General features: G+C 41.2%; 2 protein-coding genes across 6 annotated transcripts in view; one reads left to right on the top strand and one right to left on the bottom strand.

Moving 5' to 3' along the window:
- Window positions 1–2,477: 2,477 nt before the first annotated feature.
- Window positions 2,478–12,257, bottom strand: part of LOC134472580 (basic salivary proline-rich protein 4-like) — a 46,816-nt gene continuing 37,036 nt past the window's right edge. Inside the window, exons 3-4 of the mRNA XM_063234514.1 lie at window positions 7,571–8,370; window positions 2,478–5,893 (exon numbers count right to left, since the gene is read on the bottom strand). Of these exons, the coding sequence (XP_063090584.1) occupies window positions 5,800–5,893; window positions 7,571–8,370 (894 nt within the window). The 3' untranslated portion in view covers window positions 2,478–5,799. The remainder of the gene's footprint in view (window positions 5,894–7,570; window positions 8,371–12,257) is intronic.
- Mtus1 (microtubule associated scaffold protein 1) overlaps window positions 7,664–12,257 on the top strand; it is a 148,866-nt gene continuing 144,272 nt past the window's right edge. For 2 of the 5 annotated variants that reach the window (XM_013151633.3, XM_013151631.3), the window contains exon 1: window positions 8,061–8,195. The gene's annotated coding sequence lies outside the window, so the exon portion shown is untranslated. Of the gene's footprint in view, window positions 7,802–8,056; window positions 8,196–12,257 lie in introns of those variants that run through there. The other 3 variants (XM_063234613.1, XM_013151632.3, XM_003469154.5) reach the window with 3 other exon arrangements.

Here is a 12,257-nt window from a genome sequence, read left to right as displayed (position 1 = left end):
ATTGTTTGAAGGCACAGCATAAGCGACCTACTTTCTTCAATTCAGCTCTGCGGCCTTGTGTTTCTACCATCTCCCAGTGGTGCCATCAGCTGGAGAGCAAACTTTCAACAGATGACCTTGGGCAGGGGGTTCGCACTGTATAAGAGCCAGACAATTGCATTCTGGGAAACAACGCAATGTTTTGTTACAGTTGGTAAATAACAGCCAGGCACACCTGTCATCTGAGCTACTCAGGAAACTGGGGCAGGAGGATCGCAAGTTCAAGGCTGGCCTGGGCAATTTAGTGAGATTCTGTCTGAGTAAAACACTGAAAAGGCTGGGGATGTAGCCAAGTGGTAGAGGACTCCTGTGTTCAGGCCTTAGCACTGAAAAACATTGGTAAATACCGGGTAAGAATTGGGCAGTTTATCTTATCTATTGGATAATTACATGTTATAAGAGGGAAAGTTTCTTTCTTTTTTTTCTTTCATTCTTTCTTTCTGGCAGGGGTAGGACGGAGGGGACAGGATCTTGCTGTGCTGCTCAGGCTGAGCCCAGACTTGTGATCTTTTAGCCTCAACCTTCAAGTAGCTGGGGTTTTAGGCACGCACCATCATGCCCAGCTTGGAAAGTCTCTTTTTGTAGATACATGTCAGCTAATAAGTGAAGAAGAAGTGATTCAGTTAGAATATCCTTGTTTCAAGCTTTCATAAATATAGGATTTACGCATCCTGTATTTTGCTGTTAGCAGCAAAAGTGAGACAGGTGGGCCTCCTGGAGAAAAAGCACAATATACCAGTGACACACTTTTCCCCGCACCAGAATCAAACCTGGATCTGTCAGGCGGGTAGGCCTAGCCACAGCACTGGAGAAAATGAGGTCAAATAATCTCTTGTACTCAACAAATTTATTACACAAAGATAAAAAAGAGAGAAAAATAGATAGATTTTTGAAAAATAACCCAAACTAGCCAGGCAAGGTGCCACGTGCTTCTCTAAGCCTACCACTCTGGGACACTGAAGCAGGAGAAGCTTAAGCTTGTGCCCAGTCTGAGCAACTCAGTGAGACCTTGTCTAAGAAAGGGCTGAGGATGCCAAGGCTCTGAGTTTAATCTCCAGTACTGCCAAAATAAATGAACAAATGGCAAAGCTGTATACTTATTATTTAGAGATGGACCTGTGGGTGACAGAATTCTAAAGACTGCAAGGAAGTTTACCAAACTACGAATTTATTTTATATGGTTTTCAGTATCTGTGTTATTTTTTACAATTAACAAGATTTCAAGAAAATTCACCCCTCTTTCTGGATGCCAGGATTAAATTAACATTTAAAGGGTGGCTTTTAGGAATGTGCATTTTAATGGAAGCCTATATGGAGTTGCCTAGAATGTCAAAACTGTTAAACCAAGCAACTCGGGGCATTTACACTAAAAGCAATATTTTTTATCTTTTACTTTTTCACTAATGAAAAATTTTGTGCACTTAAAGACCATTAAGAGAGAAATGGGATTATCTCTTGGCACTAGAGGATATCTGATGAAAAAAATATGAAATTTATCTGCCTACCAACCTACCACCTATCTGTTTTTAAATCTTATCCTTCTCTGTTTTCTGTTTTGAGATAGTTACTGTGTATATAGTGTACAACAATGTAGTGCTATATAAAATGTTAATGAATAATTAAGTATTGGGCACATGTACTCTCTCTGTATATAATTTTGGAGGCCACCAGTTTTCTTACTTGAGTCACAGGCCAGGGACAGAAGGCCCGAGATGAGGAAGGCAGGCAGGCTTTAGGGCTGGAGAAAATGTTGGTTGAAAAAGGCAAGACTTGCTTAGTCTCAGGTTTGCAGGCCAATGAGAGTAGGAGTAATAGAGTAATTCTAAACGTGAGATAATATACAAATCATAAATGCATGAACAGTAATCCCTTGTATTTTATTCTCCTGACAACACTATGAGATCCAAAGAAATAACTCTGTAACAGAAAGACTGAAATCTGGGCAGGTCAGATCCATGAACTCATATCTAGGTATCAAAACTGACCCTTTAGTTCCAGTTTCTGTGTTCTCAGTTTTAGGAGGATAATATTTTTGTGTTCGATATCTGTTAAAGATTTGCAGATAACTAATTTATAAATTTAAAGGGGTTAGCCATAATTTTCTAGGAGATAAAAAGAGATCAGAAGTAAAATTATCCAAAGTAGATAAATATTTGGTGCTGTTAACTTATTGTGATAAAGGCTGGGGATTTAGCTCCGTGCCATAAGTGCCTGCCTGGCAAGTGCAAAGTCATGAGTTTGATCCCTGGTACAAATAAATAAATAAATAAATAAATAAATAAATGTGTGTGTGTAAATAAATTACTGTCGTAGATTAGCAACTGGTCTCAGTGTTCTAGAGATCCAAAGGTAAGACTGTCTTATTTTTCTGGGAAGTCATCCAGCACTAATTGAAAATATTAGCATACTGCATGTGATTTAGACAAACATAGCCCATACTCTGTACAGAGAAAACAATGATGATAGTATTGTCTGTGGCTTTCCTAAATTGCAAGCCCATGTTTAGAAGAGTGATTGTATTTTGAAGAATGCTTATGTAATAACGCAAGGGCTAATTGCTATTTATATGGTTTATGGTTCTTCCTACATCATTACAAGTTGCAAAGGTTTGACACAGAACATTGTTCTACTTCCTTGCATACCACTTCCAAAGGGGGAAGATTTCATAGCCAACCATGAATCAGACCAAAAACCAAAAAGTGGAATGAATCAAACATTAATCAGTAGCGAGGGATGCATTCTGCCCGATCACAATAGGGCAAAACCACACCCATTGGAGGTCATGACTGCTTGCATTAGTTTCAGATAATCCCTGACAAATTAGCAAACCCTCTCAGGGTTTGCATGTGGTTAAGAGAACAAGGCCAGAGGAGTAAACTGAAAGCAAATTTAAAAAGTCTAGCTGGATTAGTATCTCAAAAGAATGAGACAATAAAAGTCAGAGATTTCTTATTGATACTTGCATGAAGCAGTAAACAGGTTGAAATCGAAAACACTTCCTCCTTTTAAGGAAAGACTCCAACTGCAGGCCTTTAGAGCAAAGCCTAACCAAGTTCAAGTGTGACACAGTTATGATTCATCGTCAAGAGTGTATTACGCAGACCACTAGTCTCTTTAGTCATACATTCTAAGCACTCAAAGTAGTCATATTCAAAGAGGTTGCATAACAAACTGGTAAGTGCTATATTTTTCTTAATTTCTTTCTAATATGAGGAGATCTGCAGCAGGATTACAGAATTTCTTTGTGTGTGTGTGAATTAAAATAACCTTGGCATAATACTACAAGAACGGTTCCTTCCACCGAGTCTATAAATGGATACTTCATGGTGTGTGGGGATGGGGGTAAAAGTTTCTTAGTTATTCTCAGGTCATTTTGATAAAAGGAAGCTACATTTCCTCACTACTGCTACTGCAATGTATTGCAATAAAAATATCCTTTTTGGAATTTTTCTTTTAGGCTGAATCCAGGACCTCTTGCTAGTGAGCCCAGGCCCAAGAAACTATTTTCTTGAGATGCCTTACTTACAAATTGGCACTTTTGCAAGAACTACCACTCTGATAGTTACTCAAGAGTCTTTTTAAGCCTCTCAGAACACTAAGAATTAAGTTTTCAGTAACCAGAGTTGTTTGTAAGTGAAGCACGGTCATGCTCTGCTCTCAAACTCGCAGTTCCTTGCTATATAGCCACTGCTACAGCTGGTCAGTTTGTGCATTTGGCCAAAATATATTCTACCATCATGGAATATGGAAAATAAAAGTTACGTGGTTATTTGTAATATACCTTTTCTTTTTACAAAAACAGGGAAAAAAGTCATTAACAGTATCACAGAACTCCAACACTCTTTGTCACAGATGACTACAACTTCTAACAATTGTTCATCAACTATGAAATGATTGGAAAATTTCTGGAATGTTGTGTGTAGCAGCTGGATCAACTTCTGAGATGAGATTTGTAGAGATGTTAGAAATTTGCCATAAGCATAGTTCACTTTCAGAGGTGTATGCAGAAGAACTGATGTCTGTAGTTACCTCTGTGGAAAGCCAGTTCCCTGATGTGCTACTCTTTTTTTTCTTTTTCTTGTCTTTTTGAGGCAGGGTCTCAGTATGCAGTTCAGGCTGATCTTGAGCTCCCTTTGTAGCCCATGCTGATATTGAACTCGCAACGACCCTCCTGCCTCAGCCTTCTGAGTGCTGGAATTACCTGCTACTCTTATAAGACTGGGATAATATTAGCTTAATCTCTGATTTGGTGAAAATCTTCCTCCAACTGAGTTTTATTTTTAATGCTTTTGGTTTGTGTTCAAAGCCATAATAAAAAAAAAGTCTAGATGAATTTTCTTATAGTATGTTTGCTTCCCCTTTGCCCCCACCTATTCAGCAGTCTTGATCTAAAATATGAGCAACAAAAATTTTTCTTGGAATTCAATAGTGAGGAAAAATCACCTTCTTTAGAAAGCCAGGGGTTGCTTTGGAAAATGGCAACTGTGTAATTAGTTGGAGCACTTTGTGACCAGGAAGCTCAGTGTTTTAATTTGTAGATCAACAGTGTGTTTATCACCTGTAATTTGCCATTCTCCCTTCTCAGCCTCTTGAGTAGCTGGGATTACAGGTGTGCACCACCTCACCCAGCTTCTTGGGACCCTATTGTACACTAAAAACATTATATTTATTTTAAAATTTACTGTCTCTATCTTTTAAAGTTATTCAAATCTTTGTTCAGTGAAACGATGGTAGAAGTCAATGTTAAAAACAAAAATCACAAAGGCATCTGGCTCAGGAACAAAAGCGAAAGTCTTCGTGCAATTCCTGCAGGATTACTTCCCTGCTACTGAAGTCAATGCGCTTGAATTTCCCCCTTGAGAATTAAGCCTGGGGTTCTTTTTCTTTCTTGACTAAATGTAACCTTGGGAAAGTTGGCTGGACTCTGCCCTGGGGAGATAAAATTCTAAGGAATTTGCTAATTCATCATTTCCACCACACTCACGGTATGTTCATTAGAGTTTTATGTATTAGACTTTTTCCCTTATAAATGAATGAGAGAAGAAATAGGGCTAAAAGCATCTTTTGAGTATTTTGCCTCCCTTCTCATTAACACATGAAAAATTTAGTCACTTTCTATTTATAAACAAAGTTAGTTGACAGAGAAACAGTCAATTCTGATGGCAAAACTTCAACTCTGAAAAATTTTGAAACACTGGTATTGATTTATTATTCACATGGTTCAAAATCCAAAAGTACAAAATTGTATGGAATAAAAAGTTTTTCTTTAAATTTTGCACACAGCTGTCCAGGTCCCTTTCCAAGATTAAGCCAATCTTACTAGTTTCTAGTAGTGTATCTTTTCAGATAGTGCATGCTAATACAAACAAAGTAAGTACACATATACACATAAATGTATATATGCACACGGATGTGTATAATTTTCTTCTATGTGATGGAAATTGAAGCATATTAGATAATTGTTTTGTATTTTAAAATTTTGCACATAAAGTATCTTGCAGATCATTTCTTAGTAGTATAAACAGCTTTCTTATTCAGTATTTAGTGTTCAAAGGGTTTCAACTTGTGATTGTATCATGATTTACCAGTCCTTTATTAATGAACATTTATACTGGTTTTCAATTTTTTGTGTGTGATAGTGGGGATTGAAGACTTACCTGCATCCTTTGCCTTTTTCTTTTCTTTTCTTTTTTTTTTTTTTGAGACAAAGTATCATTAAGTCACTAAATTGTCCAGGCTGAGCTTGAAATTGCAATCCTCTTATTTCAGTCTCTCAGTGTTGTGATTACAGGTATGGGCTACCACAACCAGCTTTCGATCCTTTTTTTTTTTCTTTCTTTTATTGTAAATGATGCTGAAATAAAACAGACTTTGAATGCATACCATTCATCATGTGTATTATAAGATTAAACTCTCATATGTACACTTACTGGCTTACTGGTAATTTTTTTGGATATTGTGAGTTGCCATCATTAGAGGTCAATATAATTTACATTCATATTTTCATTGTAACTGCCTGTCCATGCTTCCATGAACACTCAATGGTTACCCAACTTTCTACCCTTTGACAATATGACAAGTAAAAAAAATAAGTTTCTCAATGTAGTTTTTATTTTTTGTGTAGACAAAAATATGATTTGTTATTTTTAGGACCAAGAACCACAAAGTTATATGGAGTTATCATCTCATCCTTAGTATTGTTCCTGGAGTCTCTAGTAGGTCACTATTAGAGTTCAGAGAATGGGAACATGGCAACATGCCCAGAACCAAGATAGAAAGAAAAGCCAATAGGTCCCATTTCTTGAATATTTGCCTTAATATAGTCCCTGATGATGTCCCTAGAAGATAACTTCTGCTTTTATGTGGATGCAACTAGAAGCTAAGTTTCAGATTTCCCAATGCCCACAAAAGGAGTTCTAATTACTTGGCAGGTTTTTTTGTCTTTTGTTTTCTCAATTTGTATCATAGAAAAATGAAGTAAAACAGGTTCTATATTTATAGAGATAACTAAACCTCTCAATAGGACTGCGTGGAGTTGGGCCAAATCATCCAGGTCATGGGAAGGTTATAAAGATTAAATAATATGTTTAATACAAATAATATTCTGCTTAGAGAAGAGGCATGTTGCTAATAAACATAATTGTCTCATGACTTGCAGAAAAAACATCAGTGGCTTTTTTTTTAATTTTGGTGCCCGTATTTGTGTTTACTTTTGCATAAGGAACAATCATCCAATGGTGTTCATGCTGTATCTGTTTAAAATGAATCACATGCCCTTCTATAAAATCATAGATTATGTTAGTGATTGTCTTTGTAAGAGGGACTTGAGAAACAGGTGAGAGGTGTCATTACACTATGGAGCCAAAAAAAAGATTAGGAGTTAGACCTGCTGGGTTTGCACTTAGCCCTCACTGGTTGGGTGTGTGACCTTGTGCAAGTCACTGACCTTTCTAGCGTCAATTTCCTTACCTGAACGGAGATAATAATCTGACTATGTACACCTGGGTCTTATTATAGGAACTAGACCATTGTACATATAAAAAGGCTTTACTGTTATACATCTTAGTTCATCTAACATTCGTGATATAGACAAGTTTGTGAAATGCAGTGTCCTCTTTTTTTTCCCCTCAGAAAATGCTTTCTTAAAATGCTTTTTAGCAAAATCATGCCAGGTATTCAAAAAAAAAGTTGGACTCAGGTTGTGTGACATTGAATGATTCAGTGATGTTCCATCTCTCCTAGGCAGAATATCATGTTTTGAAAAACTTTCGTTAGAAATATGCCTTATTGAAGAAAATATTTTATTGGCCTAAAAGACAGCTTAGGATAAAACTTGCTGTTCAGCAAATAGCAAAGACTTTTGTGTTTGGAGAAAAGTGGGTCGGGCCTCGTTTCTCTAGTGTTCTAGTCTTCCACAATTTATTGGAAGAGCTAACAGCTGGAGGGCTCATTTCTTTAATCTTTACTAGGTGTTTGCCAATATCCCTCCAGAAGTAGCAGGAAGACAACTCAGGCCGCCAGCGAGACTCACTGTGAGACAATCACTGCTGCTTCCCGGTGAGCCCCGCCGGGCAGCTGTAAACTTTTTCGGCCGCCCACCCTTGGTGCGCCGGCCCCGCCGCTCGCCGAGGCCGCAGGGCTCCGAAGGACAAACAGGTGGCCAGAGGGCAGGAGGAGACCGCAGACCTCCCCTCGAGCCCGGGATGACCCGGGGCCCCGGCCGCGGGCGCAGCACAGCTCTGGACGCCGCGGGTGCAGCCAGGTGCGAGCGAGCAGCCCCGGCACGTGGCGCACGTGGCCGCAGGTGCAGCTGCTGCGCGGTGCTCGGGAGCGCGCGGGCGGGTGCGCGGGGCGGAGCGGAGCGCGGGGGTCTCCGGGCCGGCGTCGGGGCGCCCCGGCGGGGAGCGGCCCGGCCGCGGAGCGCTCTCCACTTACACGTTCCGGCTCCCCTCCCGGCTCCGCCCCCTGGCGGCGGGAGGCGGGGAGCCCGGGCGCTCGGCTCCGGGTTCCCTCAGGGCTGCAGCGCGCCCGGGAGCTCCGGAGGGTCGAGCCGCGCCAGGTGCGGACGCCGCCGGGGCGGCCGCAGTGGAGCGCGCCGGGACGCGGCTCCGGGCTCGGCTCCCCGCCCCGGGCGCGCGTGGCTCCAGGCGTCGCGGGTGAGCGCGGACGGGGTGCGGGCGGGGGATGCGGGGGCCGGCCGGGCGGCTGTGACGGGGTCTGGGTGACGACGTGGGCCGAGAAAGTGGGGGAGCAGCCCGGGGCGGAGCGGAGCGGAGGCAGGCTCACGTGGCTCAGCGCGGCTCCTGCGGAGGACGGATGCGGAGCTGGTGGCTGTCACCTTGAAAGTGACCCGGGGGCTCAGAAGGGGACGCAGCCGCCGGGCAGGCGGGCGCCGCCCTCAGCGGAGAGCTGCCCCCGCGCCCCCGAGCTCCCAGCACCCCGCAGCCCCCGCGTCCCAAAGCTGGGCGCTTTGCTCGGGCCCATTCGCTGCAGAAGTAATCGGGGCTGGAAACGTGGGGAAGTGTGCTTGCTGCAGGTCCGGGTCCTCGCTGTGTCTTGCTACTTCCTGCGCTTGTACTTCTTAAGTTCTGGAAAAATCCGCTTCCAACTAAGGTCACCTCACGCAGAACTCAGCAGTACTTACTGTACCTCACTGTACCCTTTTTATTCTCTTGTTCGAGATACCTGTATTTGGCCACATTATCGGTTTGATTTTGCACTCCTACTTGAGGGTGACAATGAAGAGGTTAATTTTTCATTTAGTCTTCGTAGCTGCGCGTACTCTTACCAAATACAATTTAAGTAATCAGTGTTCTGAGAAAGGAAATGTAGTGCATTTTGTTTGTTTGAATAAAACCGAAATCTTAGGCAAAACAGGAGGAAGACAACTTTTATGCTTTGCCAGGTGTTTGGAGTTCAGTCTTCCTTGTCCTGCCTCGGGAGGAGGTGGAGGATGGGAGGGGATTCCAGGGAGAGGGAGCCCACCTGGGAGGGAGGTGGTTAAAAAAAAGTCATTGCTCCCCGCCATCCAGCGCCTCTTTAAGGAGTTTAAATACAGCCAGATAGCAAACTGAATACTCTAAAAAGCCGCATAAATGGAATTGCAGTTCCTCACACTTTTCAGGGGTGCTTAATGCAGAAATAGGACAGACCTTTTAAACTAAAAGGAGGGTAATGCCCTGTTGTGTGCAGAGTTTTACAGTGTGGAAAAGTGCTTTCATACAATTTTAAAGTATTGTATTATGTAAAGAAAAAGTTCTGCCAAAAAACGTGGAGCTATTTGCTTATTCTTAGAAAATAAAACTTAGATATGCACTTCAGTTTAAAATAAGTCGTGTAATTTGCACCACCGTTTCCCATCTGTTTTCTCTGGGGCGCACCCCTCACCCAGTCATGATTGCTCCAGACCCTCTTGCATGCTAAGCACTGAGGAATGCATATCCCCTGGTCCCGCAGCCCATTGATTTTAGAACCAGGTTCATGGGAGTAAATAGTTCTTGGTAGAGATCTGCACCTTTTAATTAAATGTCAAAATTTAAGGCTAATCTTTGTAGTGTTTAATAGGATTATGAGACTGTAGCGAAATTTCTTATAGTACTCCTCGGAGACTGAAGCATGTAGAAAGTATATCACCTAGTGCCAGACGTGGTGCGCTTCTGTAATCCTAACACTCTGGGAGGCTGAGGCAGGAGGATTGCTATTTTGGAGCCAGCCTGAACAACTTAGCAAGACCCTGTCTCAAAAATAAAAGTTAAAGAACTAGGGATTTAGCTCAGTGAGACCCCTCTGGGTTCCATCTCTAGTACCACATACAAAATCTAGTTGTTTTGGCTTTATTCAGTTTTAATTCAATGTTATACCAAATTTCTCATTTTGCATATTAATACTTTTTGATTGATATGAACCTTTTATGAATTCTTAGCAAACATTCACCATTTACATTGCAAGTATTTTCATGTTGTCTTTGCCTGATAAACGTGTTTAGAATGGTGCTGGCTTACAGGAATAGTTTCAGTGTTGAATCTGTTGACTTTTCAGAAAAAATTTATACCACCTCTAAATCATAGTTTAAGAATTATACGTATATGTGGCTGTGGTAAAATACTTTTAAAAGAAATCTCATTCTTTTCAAATCCTTTACAAGTTTTGTGCCCTGGAGTAGAGATTTTTTGCAAAAGTTTGGCATTTGCTGATGAGAAATCCTTGTGTGTAGCATGTATCAAAAGGATCAACATTCTTTGAACTCAACAGCAGAAAGTTTTAAATTCCAGGGATTGTCACTCAGATTTGTTGTTCTGTGATTATATAAATTAGGCAAACAGTCCATTTATTTCCAATAATCCCTTACAGTGGGTTTTTGTTGTTGTTGTTTGTTCTGACTTTGGCACTTGCCAGGCAGGTGCTTTGCCTCTGAGCTATATCTCCAGCCCTTTTCTGCCTTTTTGAGGCACAGTTTCATTCTGCAGTTCAGGCTGGCCTAGAACTCACTTTGTAGTCCAGGCTGGTCTCAAATTTGTAGTGGTCATGCTGCCTCAGCCTCCTGAGGGCTGGGATCACAGGCATGCACTATCATGTCTGGCCTTTATAGTGGTATTCTTACAGACTTCTTTTAATGTTCATTGTTGTAATTTTGTATGCTGAATTGTTGATTTCTTTTTCTTTTCTTTTTTTTTTTTTTATCAGTACCAGGGATCGAACTCACGACTGACTGCTTGCAAGGCAAGCGCTTATGCCACTGAGCTAAATCCCCAGCCACGATTTTTTCTTGAAGTCCAGACAGATGCATGTGTAGTTTGAAGTTTTTCCCAAATTACGAATAAACTGTTTGAAGGAAACAAACCTCACTGATTTCCAAATTTGAGCTATCTTTCTATTCTCTGGACGTTTAAGTCTACCCTGTGGATTTTTAAAAAATCCTCATTGAACAAAATGAGTTTTCTATCAGAGTCCAAGTCCTTTTCTTTCATTCTGTCTTTGAAAAAGGATATATACTTTAGTTGTGAAGATGAGGGCTGTATTCAGGTGTTTGGGGCATTAAAAAATGGCCGTGAACTTTCTCTGAAGACAGGTGGGCCTACGACAAGGTAACCACTTAGCTGGCAGGTGCTTGGACAGTGGTAACTGAGACCTCCAGAGGACTTAAGCGGTAGTGACCAAGATGAGGATCCCATCCTACAAGAAAAACTGGACTAGATGGCATAGTACAACCTCAGCTTTCCTGAAATTTGGTACCAAAAAGGTGGTTCATTGTCTAGACATCTCCATACTTGGTTTAGGATATTAAATTTGTTTAGCAAATTGATTTCTAAAGTTTTATTAGAACACCCTGACAGTAGTGGGGGGGGGGGCGGGGTGAGTTGGGGATTAGACCCAGCCCCTTGCACCTGCCAGGGAAGTAGTCTAGCTTCAGGTGACTCCCCATCTCCTGACAGTTATGTTTTTAAAAATGACTTTAGTATGCTTTGAAATCAGTTATTAGTCTTTCATGGAGGCAGTTTCCTATGACACTCTTAAAGTCTGACTTTTTCTTGTTCACTTGGTTTAAACTGAAGAAAAAAGATTTCCCATTTTAGGACTGACCCATATGAAGGCAAATCTTTTTGTTTTTGTTTTTTTTTTTTTTTGGTCTTTTTCGTTTTTTATCGGTACCAGGGATCGAACTCACAACTGCCTGCTTGCAAGGCAGGCTCTTATGCCACTGAGCTAAATCCCCAGCCCCCTGAAGGCAAATCTTTACCATGTGGATAGGTACAATAAAACTGTTTTCATGTGTGCCATAAATTAATTAGCATTTTGTAAATGCCCTGCTGTGCAAGTACCATACAATCAAGGAAGAGAGGGGCTGGCTGGGGAGTGCTTGCCTGCAATTCCAGCACACTGGGAGGCCGAATGTATGTGGCTCAGTCTTCAGTACCACTAGGAAGGAAGGAAAGACGGGAGAGAAGAAGAGAAAAAGTATGCTCAGCAAATTGAGTGACGCTAGAAGTGCTTCTCTTAATAACTAGCTTTTAAGCACTTGAGGATTACATACTTTTCTATAAATCTTTGACTTAGAAACCCTAATTTGTTCATTGAAGCTAGTAGGTTTTCCTGACACTTAGTTTAAACTCTACATCAAATAGTATTGAAAGTGGTATTGGTTATTGCTTGTAGGCCCATCTATGAATTAAAAACATGTTAATTACATGTGTAAAAGTATGAAGCACAACTCATCTTGC

This window comes from Cavia porcellus, unplaced genomic scaffold, assembly GCF_034190915.1.
Source record: "Cavia porcellus strain 051 isolate PalLab524CR breed Dunkin Hartley unplaced genomic scaffold, mCavPor4.1 scaffold_24, whole genome shotgun sequence".
NCBI lineage: Eukaryota > Metazoa > Chordata > Mammalia > Rodentia > Caviidae > Cavia > Cavia porcellus.
The sequence above is the reverse complement of the archived record's forward strand: the minus strand, read 5'-3'. Positions and strand labels throughout refer to the sequence as shown.